This window comes from Tetrahymena thermophila (genome assembly GCF_000189635.1).
Source record: "Tetrahymena thermophila SB210 genomic scaffold scf_8254436, whole genome shotgun sequence".
NCBI classification, from domain to species: Eukaryota; Ciliophora; class Oligohymenophorea; order Hymenostomatida; family Tetrahymenidae; genus Tetrahymena; species Tetrahymena thermophila.
Genome location: NW_002476217.1, coordinates 60,954 through 81,459, shown reverse-complemented (window position 1 = coordinate 81,459; position 20,506 = coordinate 60,954). Strand labels below are relative to the sequence as shown.

The 20,506-nt window shown below is 25.4% G+C and overlaps 1 protein-coding gene across 1 annotated transcript; it reads right to left on the bottom strand. All coding sequences in view use genetic code 6, as the record gives it.

Moving 5' to 3' along the window:
* Positions 1–128: 128 nt before the first annotated feature.
* TTHERM_00938920 (endo-1,4-beta-xylanase xylA, putative) lies at positions 129–19,827 on the bottom strand (the record flags this gene model as incomplete). Its single annotated transcript, XM_001031067.2, has 6 exons — positions 129–316; positions 371–434; positions 492–964; positions 1,052–19,051; positions 19,254–19,655; positions 19,773–19,827. The coding sequence occupies 6 exons, from the start codon at positions 19,825–19,827 to the stop codon at positions 129–131; spliced, it is 19,182 nt and encodes a 6,393-aa protein (XP_001031067.2).
* Positions 19,828–20,506: the final 679 nt, after the last annotated feature.

Below are 20,506 nucleotides of genomic sequence, written 5' to 3'. Positions count from 1 at the left end.
AAAGAAATTTTAAAATTAAAATTATAAAATAATTTTCAAAATTAAACAATTTTTATAAAAATATTTATTTACAATAATAATTAAAATTTATATGTGAGATTAAATTATAATCAAATTAATTTTTTATTTCAGTAAATATTACAATTATTTTCATCTTCCTTCTCTTTTTGTTATTGAAGCTGCTGTTATTTTATTTATTGTAAAGTTAAAAGGTTTCCTTAACTTTGTTCAATTTCTACTTCTCCTTCATCTGTATTTTCATTTTTACAACAGCTAAGGAAAGTTCTTGTTTTTGTTTTCTACTATATTTTCTCAACTTTAGTAAAAAAAAAATATTAATTCATGCATATTAAAGATTATGTAAATTTACTTTCTTTGAGGTTTTTCTTTTCTGGGCTTGCAGTATGAAGTCTTTCAGAACGGAACATTTGTTGCTTTATAATTAAAAAAATAATTTAGAAAAAAAAAAAAATTATATTATGCTAATTTACCTTTTATGGAGTATAGAATTTTATAAATTCAAGTGGAGTCTTTGAAACTTATGGACTGTTTCCATTAGCAATACTTGAACTTAGAGGATTTATGTTAGGAGATAAAGGAATTTATCTTGACATTGCTAAACTATGATACATATAATTATCGCGAATAGGAGAAATTATTATATGTTATCCTGTTCCAGGTACTGGGGATACTATGCTTTAGCTTAAGTTAAAACCTTTAGATTATTTCATTACAAAGCTATCATCTTATTAGGGATTTCTAAGTGGAGAAATACCTTATGAAACAACTGTTTAGTTTAAATTATTTACACTTTGATTTATTACTTCTGTTGCTAATCTATTTGCTGATATAGACCTTTATTAGTGATCAGAAATAATTATTGGAGATTGTGTTTTATAAATAACTTCTTTTTAAACTAATCTGATTGGAGTGTTATTTTAATTGTTAGATAATCCAGAATGACCTTAGTTATTTAAAAAATATTTGTTAATAAATAAAATTTTTATTTTTGAAATTAAATTAAAAAGCTAAAATTATTTTATAAAATTACTTGATTGTATTGGTGAAAGTTATTTCTTTTAGTTATTTCCATAAGGAGATGTTGATTATACTACTTGACGTATTTATCCTGGTATTTGGTAACTTTGCTAAATAGGAGATGTTTGTTATTACACTGGAGTTCTTATTAGAACTTATTATCTGTAAGGAGAAGCTGAAGTGCTTTATTGTAGTTTAATAGGGCTATAAATATGGGATTAATGCTACTATGGAACGTACTATATTTAAGCATTCTATCTTTGATATTAAGTGCCTTATTAAGGTGCTTAGTTGTGATATTATGTTGAGTTACTTAAGTTAATGTTTTGCATTTAGTGAGGTTGGGAATGGTATCTATGATCGCCAGGAACTAAGGGAGCTGATTTTGTTTTCTATTATACATATGACAAGGGAATATTGTTTTAAGAATTAGGATATAAAGAGAACTAGTTAGAATCATTAGGGAAGATTAAAGGAGATATTTAATTAGGACTATTAAAAGGTATGTAAGTTGTTGAATTGTCAGAATGCCCAAACATTTGTGAATAAGGTGAGTGACGATGAGATTATTTTGCATTATCGTAAACAAGACTTCCTTCAACATCTTAATTATACCTGCTTTAGTTTCCTCTATTTTAGACAGATTCATTCTAATAAGGTTATTTTTGTTATGCCCTAGATTTCTTATAACTTTCTTTGAAATCTTGATTGCGGAAAGTTGTTTCTTCATAGTTTTCAGGAACTTGATCTTTGCTTTCTTCTCTCACGCTGTCATATGACTGCTCACCCAACTTGATTTACTATTATGATTCATTAACTGCAGTCATAATGTTTTCACTTAACTATTTAATTTTGCTTTCAATATTCCTGATATTATCTAGTCTTTCCCTAATCTGATTTGGTTGACCACTATTTCCTTAATTTATTCTACGAATATTCTTGCTAGGTGAGTCATTAAATGATTAATTCTATGAGATATCTCCTTATCTTTGAGATTAGTATTACTTTTAAGCACTCAAACCTTAGGTGCTGACAGATCCATGAGAGACTATAGTTCTATAATTTACTTCATCTTCATTGTTAATAGAGTTATATTAAGGACCTGGATAATACTAATTCTATTTAGGCAGGGGAGATAAGCCTTAATTTTATTGTTTTCCTTATTCTTCTATATCAGATGCACGAATTTTTTATTCTACGTATGAATTCTTTAAAGAATCATTTTATTTCTATTAATTTTGAGATTAATTTGACTACTGTTAAATATTTTAATTTGAAATCCTATCATCTTCAAATCCTTTTACTAAATAAGAAGTATTTTATTGTTAATATGGGAACTCAGAAACTCTTGAGAATAATTATGCATTTTTGCTAGGTTTTGTAATAAAGTTATGCTAATCTTGTTATTGCTATTGTTGAACACTAGAAGAGGATTAATTTTATTATGGACTCTAGAAAGTTTGATAATTTGAGTCGTTGTTTTATGAATACCATTGAGATGTGTTGTCATTAGTTTTATTTTTACTCATTTAATTTTTGGTATTTGCTGACATTAAAGGGTTAAATAAAGAAGATGATTAAGGTTCTCTACCATCATTCTGTGAAACGGTTCTATATGAATCATCTAAAGGATTTTGCTAATTCAAGCTCTTATTATCCATACTAAAACTATTAAGTCCTTATTGGCTATTTTATTTGTTATTATTTACTGTTCCTGGTAAAGGTGTAACTCCAAGATTATGATATTAATATTTAGATTATTTTTTGAACTCCTCTGGCAATTCAGAGATATCTTGCATATCTTTTTAAGATGAGGAAGGAATAGACATTTATTATTAGTTGCTTACAGGAACTTACTCTCTTTCAGATAATTAATTCAAAGTACCTTGATTTTATGATTTCAATGGTGAATTTTATCTTTAAGTTTTTTATTGACTATTTCCTAATTATGAAAATGACATATTGTCATTATTAATTTTTTATTCCTGCTTTCTGCTCGCATCACTTAGCTCATCAAAACTTTAGCTATTAAACTAAGCAGTTTACATAGGAGTAGTATATCTATTATTTGACTAGCTACTTTAGCTATTAAGCATCTTAGGAGCTTGCAAGCCTTAGAAATTCTAATCTAGAGACCACTAGTCAGTATTTAATCTGTGCTAAGCTTCATTTATTTAATAATTATCCTTTTGCTATCCTGTTCTTTCATTTTCGCTGCTTTAAGTTAGAGCTTATTTACTTACTTCTTTCTGACCAATATTTCCAACATTTGCAACTGGAATTTACATTTATTCTTATAAGGTTGAAACTTATTATTTTGGAGGAAGGGATGATTGTCTCTCTTATAAATCATTCTAAAATTAACTTTAAATATTTTTTTAAGGTGAACTCTATGATCTTAAACTATTCTCTAAATTTTATTAATTTTAAACACTAGCTTATGGGTATTAATTTACAGATCCAGCTGAATAGTATTCAACTGATTGGTTAGGCTAGTTAAGTAAATATTTTTCTCTATTTTTAGCATCCTCTGAATTTAAGGGAATAATATACTTTAATTGGTTACCTGAGCTAATATCTTAACTTATGTTAATACTAGCTTACTATTTATTTGGGGGTGAAGATTGGTAAGAAGCAGAAGATATAGATTAGGTATTTTAATATTTAGGAGCTCCAAAAGAACCCTCATTTAAAGCATTACTTTTTACTTGAGGGTTATTTACATAAGAGATATTATCAAAGGCAGATGATTTACTTTAATATGTTTTTGGTATGGAGTAATTTCCTAATGGAGCCTTTTCTCCAAACAAAGATTAACTCTCCTCAAATTTATTTGGACTCTTAGACTTCTTCTTATCAGACTATTCGGTCTTATTTAAATCAGATGGTATATCTATTACATAATTTTATTTGCTTTCAATTTAATTGTTAGAATTCGTAGGGAAATAGGGTTAATTATAGGGCTAAGTTTGATAAATTTAATTCGTTTATTATTTATTCATTTGATCAGCAATATTTTAAGGGATTTAATCTTTATTTTCTAAAGAGCTAGTTAAGTGTTACCCAGATTTGTTTAAAAATTCCATTGATTTATTATATGAGCTTCTATTAAAGGGATCTTATGCTTAAAATGAGCTACTCATATTTATTGATTATTATTTATTATCAGGAGATTAGTTTGGTCTAGATTAATAGGAAGAGTATTACAAACCTTGTATTTGACTAGAAGGATAACTTAAATTATCATTTATAATTCCCATATTACTTTTATATGGTAGGTCATTATTTTCGTTAATTCCTTATTCCTTTTATTCAGAAATAAATTATCTATTAGCAAATGAATCATTAGAGGTAATTTAATCCTTTCTTTTCTCTTAGCTTTAATTTATCTAAATTATTCCTTATCCTTGAGATCTGTTTATTTCTTAATAACTGCTTTTCTATTAAACCAACTATGCTTCAGTTAATTAAGAACCGCGAGAATAATTTTAAGGTTAGTTTTGTGTATTTAACTATTCATTTTTTACTGAATCAGTGAGTTTTTATGCAGATTAAATATCTTTTGACTCATATCCAAATTATTTATCAGGCATATATATATCTTTATTATCCTATTAATATGCAAATTCCTTACTAGCTTGTTATTAAATTTTATTTTACTATCTATCATCTTATTAATAGAATATTTAAGCAGTTTATTTTTCTTAATTTTAAGGATTTGTTAGCTATTTTTATTTTGATTCCTAGAAATTTCCTAAAGGAATTTATTATTAGTAATTAGCATGCTTAGTAGGTTCATCAATTTATTGATGAGGTTATTTGATATCTTTTGATTAATTAATACTTATCTATTCATTCATTTCTACTTAAGAGGGATAGTAATTTTAAACATTTCCTTAGCTTAAATTAGAAATTTATTTTTTATCTGAAGAAGAAATAATTGAATATTCATTTTACGTAGGGAATCTTTATTAGAATGTTTAATCGGACACTTCAAGCTGACTTTGTAAAGATACTTTATCTTTTTTATCTGTACTTACTTAATTCTAAAAGCTGTTTTATGAATCATTTTATTGTTATCCTATTGCTGATGAGTGTTTATCTCTAGAGGATAAATCAAATTTGTTATCTGATTTTAAATTTTTATCATATTTACTCTATGAATTTTTAAGAATTTATTCAATTGATTGTCTCTCAATTGGCTATCTAGATGAAAAACTCATTTCCTAATTAAATTCACCTTAGATTTATGGATAATACTCTTATTATGGAAGGTTACTTAACTATTATTAAGAATATTAGGATTGGGGGTTATTTGAAACGAATTAGTTTTATTTTTGTTATTCATGTATTCTTGACTCAAGTTAATTTTAATATTTACTTTATTCATTACTTAAAATTTTTTAAGCATCATTTTATATATTAGTTGAAATTCCACTCTCTAATTATTTTATTTAAAACTCTTATTAAGATTATTAATGAGGGTTACTTATTTATTATTAAGAAGACTAGGATTGAGAGTTATTTTATATGAATTAGCTTTATTTTTACTATTCAGGTATTCTTTACTCAAACTAATTTTAATATTTACTTTATTCATTATTTGTAATTAGTTAAGCATCCTTTTATCTATTAGTTGAAATTCCTCTCTCTTTTTCTTATTATTATTGTTCGAATTAATATTATTTATTTTGTCCTTAAAATTATTATTTCTCTTCTATATTTGATGAATTTTCAATATATGGTATTTATGATTATGCTTATTAAATATTCTATTTTTTTTCTGCTTCAGAACGAAGAGGACTATTTCTAAATAATTCTTCTTAACTTTATCTTGAAATTTATTCAGAGCTTTTTTCATTTAAAATGTCTGTAACAGGAATATCCATTTTCTTTGGAATATAATAACCTTAATACTATGATGAAGTGGAAGTTTAATTTTAAGTATTTTTATCTTTTTATTCATTTTAATTTTAATTGCTAGAATTTTATCTATTACCTTAATACTATTATTGCTCTTTCTTTTCAAACTAATTTCTACTATCTCTCAAACTTTTTAATGAAGCATTGTCTTCTATGATTGGGGACTTTATAGTAGAACTTTTGATAGCGTTCTATGAGTAAGGATACTAATCATTTGAATCTCTTACCTATACTGTATAACTAAATGGAACTTAATTTAGTTAATTTCCACTATTGTAAAGCTAAGATTATCTATCCATATATAATTCATCCTTTTACTAAACTTAGTTAGCTCTACTTTAATCGCTCATGTCTTATCTAGACGGCTGTTTTTGATATCCTTGCTAATCTGAATAAGGATTTGATTTAAAATTACTTTATGACTCAATTGAGTAGGGCTCTATTATTTTATTTTATTAAGAAGATACTTACATATTATTAGAGCTTTCTATTTTTGGAATACTCTATCCGTATTAATCTTAGCTCTTTGATGATGGGTATATAGGCTTTTCCCTACTTTTTTAGCTTTAGAAGTATGGTACCTAGCGCTTTTACTATTAATCACCTTCTGTTTACTACTGTTATTGATCGAAAAATAGTGGGGATGTTGGTAGCAGTGTTTATTATGAAAATGGATTTTACTGTTATCTTTATTATGTAAAATTACCTTGAGAATTACTTAATGGAGAGAGTATAGGTTAGAATGAAGGAAGATTTGATTACAAATTAAATTAACTACCTTGTTAAAAGTCTAATTACATATCATTTATAGATTTCGCATTATTTGAAAAAAGTCCACTTACATTTGGTGAAATCTTTGTTTTAGTTGTCATAGATTATATTTATTATTATTGTTTTTACTCATTAAACTAGTTATAATTTGAATCGTAATTTTATGAAGGCTCAAATTAATATTAATTATCTGGTTAATAGCTATTTTTTGCTTAGAAATTAGCTTATTATTAAAATACAAAATCAGAATGTGAAAAAGAAGGAGGTCTTTGCTGGTTTTTATAATTAGTAAGATCAGTATCAACTGCATAAGGTGGTTATACTAATTAATTATTTTGAGAGCTGGTGAGATTTTCATAACTTTATCTGCGAGAACTACTACTAAGGTATTTTTCTGAGTTTAATTTTTTGCCACTAAATTATCCCTATTTCTGTTAAGGAGATTATAAATATTCTGGTAAATTTTAGAAATTAGGACGGGGAATTTCTTCAGTTTACAAAATTGGGTTAGAGAATTTTCTTTAGCTTTACTAAATTTATTTTGATTCAGAATTACTTTTATAAGCTAAGGTAGGAATACTTGAATAAGAATTACTATAGGTTGTTTAAAATCTTTAGTCCTATTACTGAGGAATGGTTTAGAATTATTAGGAAATATTAAAAGAAGAAGTAGGTCTATTTTTATTATTCGATTCTTACTTGATTAATTCATCTTAACTTTATCTGCGAGAAGTACTTACAGGAGAGATATATCCTTTCTTCTGAATGATTTGTTATTAAATATTTCCTTCGCTTGATTACCTACTTCTTTATCCCTAAAATGGTTTTTATTACATTTAGCTTTAAGAAAAAATTATATTTTTATTGTTATTCGATCTGGGACTGTCTTCTCTAAAAGGTTTACTACTTTCTAAATTTTAGCTTTATCTTAGATTTTAAAGCTACTTTTATATAATTTATCTGGAGTTATGAGATTCATTTGGTGATAGAGTTTAATAGTAAATAGGGCTACTACTTCTTTATTCATGAGAAGATTGTTGCTTATCAACTAAATCTGGAATTTTTTCTTAAGAATAGCTTTAAGATTATTATTTTTTATGATTATTAGCATACTATTCAAAACCTATTGGATACTCTGAGCTATAAGCACCTATATTAGCTTTAGTATTTGGTTAAGTATCTATTGAACCTATCCTTTAAGAGGCATAAATATTACTTGAAGGAATTTAATTAGATGTTAAGGACTATGAGACTTTACCTTAGCTTTAAGCTGTTGAATGAACATTTGGGATTAAGGATATATTTCCTTAACTGGACTTCTTTTGTAAATTTTAAATTTCTTATCCTCCCTAATGTTATGGTTCAAATTATTTGTATGCAGATCCTTAGTTTTGATATATTCCAGTTACTAATTGAATGGGACTTTAAATATTATATAAAGGATTTGCAAATAATTCTTATTTGCTAACATCTTCTGGCAAAAACATTTGATTACCATCTTAGCTAACTCCTTTTTTTAATTGAGAATATATATTTGAAGATCTTGTTTGTTCACCGTAAGTGCGTGCGCTATAAGGCTAGTTAATCTAACCAATAGGAGCATTTGAACTCTTCATATTAGGACTTAAATTAGGTGAAACAGGAGGAGATTAAAGACTACCTACTTTCTTATAGATAGTTTTATTTGGGGATTTAACAAATTCTTCTTATGATTTTTTGATTGATTGGCTAAGAGGAAGTGCCTGAACATCTTCTCTAACAACAACGCTAGAGTATTATTTATCTGATAAATATCTACTTGCACTTGCATCTATAGAAGGGTCAAGTTATTTTGCCAAGCTTTAAGTGCGTGGAGTATTCACTGGAGAAATTGACTATCTTGATTGTCTCTTGCTCTCTTTTCTCAACTCTTCATTTAAATTTTTTGATGAATCTACATATGCTTCTCTATTAATGTTTTGACTATAAGGAGAGTTTAATAATTCTTAATTCCTCTAATTGCTCTCATAATAAGGACTAATTTACTATGATTCTTAGAAAATATCTTATGATTTATTTAGTTATTTACTACTACTAGGCTTAAAGTTAGTTGTTTAGTCTTCCTATAAATTAAATTGGCTTTAGTTTGTTTAGTTTAACTTTTATTTTAAACTTTCACTTTATTATGGTGATTAATCGCTTTTTTCCCCATATTAAGATGATTTCTACACTTAATTCTTTAATTTTTCAGGAGTTTAGAGTTCTTATTAATAGCTTTATTTTACAGGAGAACCTTTAGATATTTAACTTATTTATGAATGAGAAATTGGAGATAATTGCTATTCATAGATATAATTATCTTATGATTTGTTAAACATTTATTAGTTGTTATCAATTGGTTGATTTTAATTTTAAGAGTCTAGCCTATTAAATTCTTGAGATTTTTATTTATTTTCAGAAGAACCTTATCTTTTTTGTTAGATATTTATAGCTTATTCTTGTTGATCTGATCTTTAATAAGAATAAGGGGATGAAGAGTGTCTTGACTTAGACAAATATTCTTACTAGCCTTAAGAATTCTGTTTAATTTATAAACCTTTTATTTAAGGAGATTGTTCGTTGTATTATTCAAAATATCCTTAATCTGATTCACCTTTATTTTATAAGTTAGCTTCTTAAGGTAATTCTTAAATTTATGATTGATTACCAGATATTTTTTAAGATTCAAATTATCGTTGTTAATGATATGGAGACGAAGGATTTTTCATCTAATTAAGTGTATCTTTTTATTCAGAAAGCTAATCTTTACTATACAAAATAGAGCTTTAAGGAGAGCTAATTTTTTGTTAATTAACAGGGCTATTACTTATTCTTTACTAAATTTATTAAGGATTGTAAACAATATTTTGTTGTTATTAAACATTTTACTCTTCTTATCTGAATTTTGGGCTTAAATTAGAGTCAGTTATTTGAGAACTAATTACATTCTACTATGAAATAGGATGTATATCATGGATATTTGAAGATTAGTTTTAGGGTGATTTCGTGTATTAAGAGATATTTTATGCACTTATTTATGATCTAGAGGGAGTTAAATTTATTTAAGAAGATTCTAAACCCTAATTTTCTAAATAATTATTTTACTCATCCTAATTTTGATTTAATATTCCTTATTAACTTTGCAATATTTATTGATCTCTGGATTATATAGGTGATTTTTGGCTATAAGGAGATTATAAACTTTATTTTTAATTAGCAGACTATTAATTGCTTAATGACTAAGGGCTTCTTGAGGAGATATAAGGTTATTATTTGTGGATTGATCTTTCTAATGATTACTAATCTTCTAAGTTTTGTTTTGAAGTACCTTATATTAAACCTTATTCTTGTGGTTAATATTTATTAAAATCTTTATTTTAATCTTCAACTTAATTTGTTGATACAGGAGTATTGGTTACTTATGATTTCTATAAATTAGATTTTACTACAGGTTCATTTTCAAAATATAAATTGTCTTCATATTCATCTTCATTTTATTCATAATTATCTTAATCATTTTATTATCTCGTTTTATCACTACTCATTAATTATTTATTGCTTAAAGGAGATTGCGAATTTTATATTTGATTTTTGATTGATTAGTTCAAATCTGATTAAGGGCTTTTAGAAGAACTATAAGGCTATTATTATCTTATTATTTATCTTTCTAATTAGAACTATTTATCTTCTTAATAATTAGGACTGTTTTGTCTTTCCACCTATTCTTAAAGAGTTTAATCTTAGTTAACATTCTCTGAATAAGGACTTTTATTTAATGTTGAAGAAGAGTCTTTTTAAGAGTATTGATTATTTTAGACTTAATTTGAATTTTTAACTTCTTATTCTCTTGAAAAAGGGCTTTATTACATAGACTAACTGCTTTTGTTTTACTAATCTTCTACATAAGGTGATTTAATTTAAGATTTCATATTAAAATCATTTGAGATAGGACTTTACTACCTTTAATCGTAAGATATTTATAATTATTAATTAGGTATGTTACTTTTTTAAGGACTACTTAATTGTCTATCATTATTAGATGCTCCAGATTATTATGAAATGAAATGTTATTGTGCTTCGTTTAAATTATTTGATTATGTATTTTATTATCTAAAAGGACTATTTGCTTATTACTATTATTCTTAATTCAAACTTTTTTATGATTAAATTTAAGAATCTCCTTAACTCTTTTCATTACTCAATATTTATTAATTAAAGTATTATTATTCTCTTTCTTAATTATAAGGACTTTATCTAAATTACTTTTGCTAGAAATCGCTGCTTATTGGTGATTATTTAAAATCACTTTATAAAACATTTTATCTCTATGATGAATTACTTACAGGATTTTCATCTTATTATTAGAGTTAATCAGAACTTACTTCTTGCTAATTGTAAACAATTGGTCTTTAAGAGTTTTAAGGATAATCGTATTTTTATTAATCCTAGAAACTATCATTTTATCTAATTTAGAAGTTACTCTAGTCATTTAGATTTTATGTTTTATTTGAGTTTTATGGTTAACGATTAGGTGAAGATAATCCAGAAGCAGAATAATATTAGTTATCATTTGAAAAATTACTTTCCTTAGCATCAACTATTTGAGCTTATTATCCTGTTGAGAAGTTTTATTTTTCAGATGATTTCATTTAAATTTAATTAGATTATTGCTATTATTCATTTTCTTAAAATCCAGAAGTCCCTTTGTTTATTTAATTATTTATCTATGGAGTGTTAATCATATTTTATGAATAGTTTTAATCGTACCCTGGAGTATTCAATTTTTGTAGTGAAGGATTGAAAGACTATTGATAAGGACTTTATTATGTAATATTGAATTAGCTTTAAGATTAATCATTAATATGAATTTTTCTTTGCTAAGACTAGGGGCTTTAATATTGAGAATCATCCTATTATGATTAATTATGTGATTATTGAATATGTCTAGTTTATTAGGCTTCTTAAAATCCATCTAAATTATTTTTTGATAAACTTTAAGGTGATTGACCTTACGATTTATTTGTTGATAAATTTTATGCCAATTCTTTATTAGATTATCTTGAAGCGTATTAGCCTTAAGAATGGGAAGGAGATTATTAATTTAGCTCTTAACTTTAATTATTCCTTATTAAATCAATTTATGATTGATTTTGTTGTTTTTAACTAAATTACAAATTTTAAGGAGATAAATTACTTCTTTACGATGATAATTGCTAGCTTGAAAACTATCCTTGTTATTAAAATTGCTAAGATATTTCTTACCCTTACTACTGACTAATGTTAATAGATTCTTGATTTTTGTTTTAGGAAAATCTGCTAGGAGAAATATCTTTTTCATTTAAATTTGTTTACTAATTTTAAACTGATTTTTTAGATATATCAGATTGTGGTGTATAATGTTGTTATGGAGACTGGCTAATTTAATATTATTACTACTAATATTCTTATTGATGAACTTAATTTATAGGTTTTTAACTATCCAATTAATTATTAGAATAATATTTTTAAGGTGAAACACTACTTTGACTTAATATGACATTTTCTTAAGATTTATGTGTGGAATAGTTATCTTAATTTGTAAAATTCTAACTTTGGCCCTCGTCAACATTTTAAGAAATACTTTTACTTTAGTTAAAAGGCGAAGATTTTTTTATTTAAGGATTTGAATCTTCGTCTTCTTAAAATTATTAGTTTTCAAAATATTATTTAGATTATCCAATCTATTAGTTTTTCAAATTTTACGATTTTAAGCTTTAACTTGAAGCAGAAAAACCCCCTTAATCTTTTTGATTATCTACACTAATATTTTATTATTAAAATTAATAATCTCCACCACTTTAAGAAGAATATTATTAATTTTGAATATCTCTACTTTAAGAAGTATACGGACTTTATTACTATTTTTAATTAATTTAAACTTAATCATCTTATTAATATATTTGTTATTGATCTGTAATATTATGTCTTTCCTAACTTGAATATTAGCTTTAATGAGAAATTCTTGGAGAAATAGATTTTTAGATTTAGTTTTAACTGTTAGTCACTCCTCTTTCATTCTATGAACTTAAATTTTGAGATTTTTCTTATTAATACACAGAATTTTAGTTAGTAAAACTTCTTTCTTACATTGGTTCTTATTTTTATTACTATTATTAATAATAATGTTATTCTTAAAATTGATGATCTCCAGCATTCATATTTTACAAAGTACGTGGACTTGATTAATCTTTAAATATAATTTAATCATTACTCTATATTAATTAATTTTAGTTAATTTAGGATTAATCTATAGTAATCTATCTTCCTTATCTCTGCTGTATACTTTTTTCAGTTATTATTGGAGAATCAAATTATTAAGGTTAATATTTATTTTAATTTTAGCTATTACTTAAAAATTCTTAACTTTAAATATTCTAAGACTAAAAATTTCCTTCACTAACAGGAGAATGTTTAGATTTAATTTTATTTTCCATTTATTATTATTATTGATATTAGTGCTAATCTTCTTTTTAACTAAAATTTTATTAAGAATATGGGCTTTATTAGTCTTTAAAGTTATCTTAACTTTATAAAAATGATCTGTCTTAACTTTTATATTAGCTTTTTTGGGTAATTATAGGAGAATTCTAAAGCTCAGAATCTTATTAATTTAGATTTTTATGACTAGTTAAATTCTTTTCGCTTACATTTTACCCTGAAAATACTTTTTCTTCCTAAAAAGGAGAGTCTTAATCTTACAGATTTTTTTCTGAAATAAATTTCTACTGTTATTATATCTATTAAGCATATTATATATCTTTAATATTTTATGAAGAGTAAGGACTTAACTCTTGTTTTCCCTGAATTAAATTTTAATTGTTTTCAGGTTATCTCTAGGGATTTTATTTTTAATATATTGTATCAGGATATTCTGATGATGCTTATATTTACTCATTTCCTTTTTGTTAAGGGGACTATTGTCTTTTAGAATTATCATTGATCAATTAGCTTTATATTTCACCCTAATTTTATTTGTTTTTAATTTAATATTCCTCTTGATTTTTATTATTTTATTTCATTTATGGTGAAATTTGCTCTTTATCACTTTGTTTAATAGAGTTATTTTAGCTTTGTTAATTAGGCGATAATTATTAATTCTACATTTATGGATTTTAATTATAAAATTATTAAACATTTTCATAATGTTCTAAATTATCTTTAGAAAATGGTATTTGTTATTATTTTCTCCTTTCCTCATAAATATCTTGATCTTAATTTTAAGGAATACCCATTTAACTATTTTATTTTTATTAATTGTTTTGGTTTTATTCTTATTATGGATATTGCTGTGATTAAGGATTTAAATGCTTTTAAGATTAATTTTGGCCTTAGTTTTCTAAATCTTAATGAAGGTGAGAGGGAGTGCTTTAGATACTTTAATTTTATAGATATTAATCATTATTTTTTTCTATGAAATTGCTTAAATCTTAAGGCGAATCTTCATATTTACTACCTATCTTTTATAAACTTTATTCTTATCTTTACTGGTATTCTTAAAATTTATTTATTTGATTATTTGCTTAATTAGGAAGATTTTGTTAAAGTTTTTAGTTTAAAGCTTATTGATGCTCTGTATTTACTATTTGTGGTCTATCTGGAGTTGATTAATAGCTACTTCTATCAATAACACGAATATTTTCTCCTATAAAACTTTATTGTCCTTATTAATCATTATATTGGCTTTACTTTTCTTCAGAGTTCCTTTCAGTAAAGTTTCCTATGTTGATATTTTCAAAATCTTCACAAACTTCATCTGGTAGTGTTTAATCAAACTAATTTTTACTATTATAACTCTTATCTTGTATATTACTTTAATTAATAATTTATTCATTTTGAGGTATATTTTATTAATCGTATTGTTGCTGAAGTGAAATTAGACGTTAATTACTTTAGTTATTTGAGGCAATCGATTATCTAAAAGAATTATTGTTTGAATTAGTATTTTACTGATCATTAGTTGTTAATCTTATTTATTCAGGTGATTAACTATAGTTTAGATTAGACTGTGAGTACTAACAGCTTTCAATAGCACTTAAATTATTTTATAAGCCTGGACTAGTTTAGTTCATAACCTAAGATCCTTACTTTTCTAAAGGAGTACTTCCTTATATTATGTATTAAGATTCTCCCTAGTTAGTTTATTTAGTGTCAGGAGAATAGTAACTTCCTTGTTATATTATACCCTAATTGCTATTAGGGTTAAATGTTATAGTATTAGCAGGAGTTCTTTAAGGAAATTATCTTACGCTATCATTTTAATCAAATTAACTAGAATACTAGAGTTCTGTAGAATCTATATTATCTTAGTTATTTCTATCAACATAAAATTCACTTTTCTTTTAATTGGGTGATTATCTTTGAACTTATTGTTAATTTTAAATTGAGCCTTAATGCATGTTTGTCCTCTAAAAGGGTTCATTTTAATTCTATTTCTCTCTTTACTAATCAATTTAACCTCCTTAATTACTTGTAAAATCTCCACTCTATTATCTTGATATAATTTAACTTTGCTCATTAGTATTTTTAGGAGAGATAATTGTTGAGTATACTTCTCTGAAACGATGAATTGGGGGCTTTTAATCATTTCCTGTTGTTTGCTGAGTATTACTTTAATTGAAATTGTAATTATTATCTTAGTTATTTTAATTATTTTGGCTTCTATTTTCACTAGATAAAGATGAAGATCTGCTGTGTAAGTGCTATAAATTTTTCAATTAATTTTACTGATTTCTTTACTACTAATTCGTAGGATCATTATAGTATTCATATTGAATCTGTGACTCTGCTTAGCGTGTAACCTACTTTTAAATATACTCCTGTCTTTATTCTTAAGGGAGAGAAGAAAAAGTTTATAATATTTATTAGCTTTCAGGGGAGTTATTTCTAAGTTTTGTTATAAAATCTTTAGCCTTAGGATCTATTTGAGCTTAATCATCGCTTTGTCTGCTAAAGAAGCTTTCAACTTATCTTATCAGTTATTTTGGATTAGAAATTTAGCTATTTTAAGAAATATATGAAGCTTGATGTTGAAGTAAATCTTTAACTTTATTTAGCTGTGGGTTGAGTTTCTATGGGGTATCAGGCATAAAGTTAGCAATTTATTCAAATTCATTCTTTTAATTCTATTATTAATTTGGACTCTAAGGAAGGACTATTTAAGGTACATTATCATTATTTTTTTATTGTTAGAATGTCATTTCTGTAACTTTAGTGGAATTTTATTTTTAGTCTTCTTAATTTTCTTCACTTTCTTAAGTGTGTTGAGTATAAGCTTGCTAGTTCTAAATTTCTTATGAAAATCTCACAGATTTAGGTGATACTCCTTTACGTGGAGTAGAAGGATCTTTAATAATTCCTTATTTAGGAGTAAGAGGAGATCCATCTCTTTTCATTTAGAATTACTAGCTAACTTAATTTTAATTTTGTATTGCTTTATCATTTTTTTATTAAACATCTTTTTACTTGTTCTATTCAGCTTGAGTGCTAGGAGATTAAGTGTATTATTATACAGATGGAGAAGTAGATTAATAATGCATTTGTTAGTCCTTAAATTGGGTGTAATTGCTATTAGGTCCTCTTACAGATTGTAAAGTGTCAAGAATAATATTCTATTGCTAGCTTGATTGTGAAGCATGACTCTAAATGCTTGCTTAATGTCCATAATTTTATTAAGAATAATTGGATTTACCTGAAAGTGGTGGGCAATTTTATAAAATATTATACTAATCTTAGGGTGTTTGAGAAGTGAGATTTAATCTTTGAAGATTGGGTTGAGAAGAGTAACGAACATTTTAACCTCCTAAATTCAATCCAGCTGCTGGGTTATTAGTATTAAAGTTCGAGTTCGACACCAATTATTAGCTATTTTAACTTATAAATTTATTATCTCTCTAAGAATCTAGGTTTGTCCTATAAGTAGACTCATACTATGATTAAATATCTACTCCTGATGCAACTGGACTGTGTAAATTTCCTCCTTATAGTGAACTCATTAAAGATTTTGACCTCTTTTACTTTGAAATAAATTAATCTTATAAACCTATTATAGAAGTTTAAAATGAAATCAGATCATCTTGATGAGAAGCAGCTTATTCTAAGCTAAAGAGTTTATTTTATTCAATTTTATTCAGAATAATTTTATTTCTAGCACTAACTAAATCTTAGTAATCTGAGAATGTGCTTTTTGGGTCATCTTCAAAAAGAACATTTCTATATTTTTAAAGAAACTCTGAGTTATTATCCGTTTCTATTGCCTTTTTGACTAGTTATTTAATTGGTTCTTCTACATTATTAGCAATATACTAAGAAAGTCTTAACTTTCTAGGATTTTAATCGATTGATTAAGAAGATGAAATCTATTATGATAGTCTTGTTTCACTTGGTATTTTTTAATTAAATAACTCCTTTTATTCAGTCTTTTATAAACCAGAATGCAGACTTTAAGATAAAGGTCTTCTATTATATTAAGACTATTAATTTAAAAACTATTATTATTCAGCTGGATTATTAAATTAAGAGACAGATTATAAAAATTGATCTTTGTTTTAAGATTTTTGAGACTAATATTCTGATTAGAATGGCTATTCATTAATTGTAGAGTAGACTGTAGGAGATAAAGAATAACCAATAGTATCAATTGGACGAGATGCTTAATTATGCATAGAATTTGATTTAAATGGTTTTTAGTCAGGTAAATCCTAATTCATTTCTTCACCGAAAGTGTTCTTTCTAAATTAAGTTTAAGGGTTGTTGCTAGATATTAAATGAGTACTGCTAGGTTAGTTTTTTTATCCCATTTGATTTTTTGTATCAAATTATGTAAAATTGGTTCCTTGGTTATTTTAATATACTTACTAGTCTCCACTACTATTTCCACTTTCAATAGATTAGAATTTTTTTTCGCTTGATATTTTCTAATCTTATAATTCTTTTTCGCCTGTTGGATGAAGCTACTATTACATTTACTAGAGATGCTTTTAAGCTTGTTCCTAAGTTAATAACTGTTACTGATTGAAAGTAGGTGAACTAAAGCTCTACACTTAAGCAGGATTCTGATCAATTATTATAAATTTGTTATCTTATCCACTTGATTATGATGGTATTTTATTAATTTGTTGTTATGACAATTTACTTTTTTTTTGTCTTTCCTCTTTTTCATATGGAATACCCTCTATGCTCATATCATAAGAGTCTTAAATATTAATATAGTTTTAATTAGGATCACTTTATACCTTTGAAGCTTAGAGTGGCTAAGCTGTTTATTAGCCTTTTTAAGTATTCTGATTTCCTTTCTTTTAATTATTAATTGAGGAGGATAGAGAAGAATTCATCATCTGTTTTAGCTAATCAGGAGTCTTTTATGGTGAATAATATTGGCTTGGCTTTTAATCTGATTTGTTAAAAGGGCTAATTTATCTTCCTCTATTATTGATTTAGTTTGGATACATTTAATTTTGCATAGGAGATGATCTCTTATCTCTTTCACCATCTTTTTTATTACCAGATCTTTTTACTATATTTTCATCTTATTCACTGTTAGCAGACTTTTGTAAGTAATGCTAGTAAAGTTTGGAGTTAGGAGAAGCTGTCATTGCTTTTTCAGATTAAATCATTCTCATTTTTTATCTTTGGCTGAGATCATCATAATCTTTGAAAACTTATTCATGAACGTATAAGCTACGAATTAACTTAGGAGATTTTCTATGACTGAAAGTTTTTTCTCTCATTTATTCTATTTTTTAAGGCTACCACTCTGTTTCTTTTGTTTATTTTTGATTTCTATTATAACCTGTAGGAACATAAAAAACATTAGGAGCTACTATCTAATCAACGTAACGATTTGATTTTTTATGGTGCTAAGCTCTAATTTACTCAACTATTTGTAAAGGATACTTTCCTTATCCCTATTTAGATATTTTTTTACATTCTCCATTTTCAAAGTGTCCATAAAACCAGCTCTTATCTTTAGGATTATAATACATACCTCTTCCATTGAATTTTCCATTTTTAAGAAGCCCATCATAAAGTCCTCCATCTTTCAGATTTATGCGTCCTACATCTACGAATCTTCCATCATCACAAAACCCTATGTCGCATTTTCCATCTAATCTTCTTAAAATACCTAACCCACAAGTTTTATTTTTATTTGCAGCACCTAAGAATTACTATCCATCCTTAAAATCTAAAATTTTAACCCTTGGATTCTCAGGTGTTTTGTGCTTATCGCTTATAGACTTCATTTCACTTAAATTTGCTAAAACATCTTTTTAAAAAATTAAAAACTTTATTTTCTATTATGAAAATAAATTTAATTAATATTTAATTAGAAATAGTCATTATATACTTGTATGCATACATTTAAGTTAAAGTAATTATTTAATAAATCTACATTCATAATGAAAAAATAAATGTTTTTTGATATTCAAAATTTATTTTGAGATTCAAATTTCTTTTAAAGTATTTACTTGATGGAGCTCTTCCTTCTCCTTCTTCTAGGAGGTTTTAAAATTTACCATTCGAATATTAGCACTTTAGCCATAAGTTTTCATCTATAAAGTAGTTATATGCCTCACCATCTATAAGACCATTGTTCCAGTAACCTTCGTAAATTTCACCGTTTGAAAATTTTAAAAAAGCAGGTCCATGTAACTTGCTTTTTTCAAAAAACCCATGCACAAATCCTCCAAATGCAAAAAATAAAATTCCTTCTCCTTGGAGCTAATCATTTTCCCATTCACCAAAGTAAAAATCTCCATTATCAAAAGCGAAAACTCCTAATCCGTTTTTTTTTAATGGATAACCAGACATTTGGCCCTAAAATATGCCATTAGTGTATTCAAGCAATTATGTTGTTCTAATTTCTCCCTCTAATAAACAAAGTTTTATAATTACTTAAAAGTTTAAGAAATTGCTAAATAATTTTTGAGATCTATCTCTCATAAATTAAAATTTATTATTTAACATCCAGTAAAAAAGAATCATACATTTTGGAAGCGCTGCAACTGATAAAGTTTAATGCCTTAAATTTGAGTTGTTCATAATCTTTAATATCTTTTTTAGCTAGTGTTAATTATTTATAAATGCAATCCTTTTAATTAATGAGACTCTTATTATAGAATTTCTCTTTTTATTTTTATAATAAATGTTTTATCTCTCGATTGATATGCTTACTATCTTAGCTTCTTAGCTATAAAACTATTAATTAATAATTCAAGATACTCTCTTAATTTTTTTTTCAAATTTCTTTTTACTGAAAAAATACAAACAGCTTTATAGCCTCTTGATAAAGTACCAATGATTTTTTTTAGTAAAAAATCTTATTTAAAAATTGCCTAGCTATTTTTTTTAACTAGCTTTTACCCATTTTACAGTCATATTCAAATCAATTCATAAATAAACTTTTTACTGTAAAATTTAAATTATAAAGAGATTTCAAAAATTAAAAGTAAAAGAAATAAATATTGAAATTACTAACAGACTTGTTAAATTTAAAATCGTAAAAATAAACAAATGCTCAACACTAATACAATGCTATGTAGAAATGCAAATCTATAGAATAAATAATACAAAATAAAATTACATTTAAAAGCAATAAATGCCATTAATTTATATTAAATTTATTAAATTAGGTTTTTATTTTTGCGAGAAAAAAATTGTGTGAAATAATTTAAATCAAAATCAAATATTTAATATTCAAGGAGATTTTTTTCGTCAAATT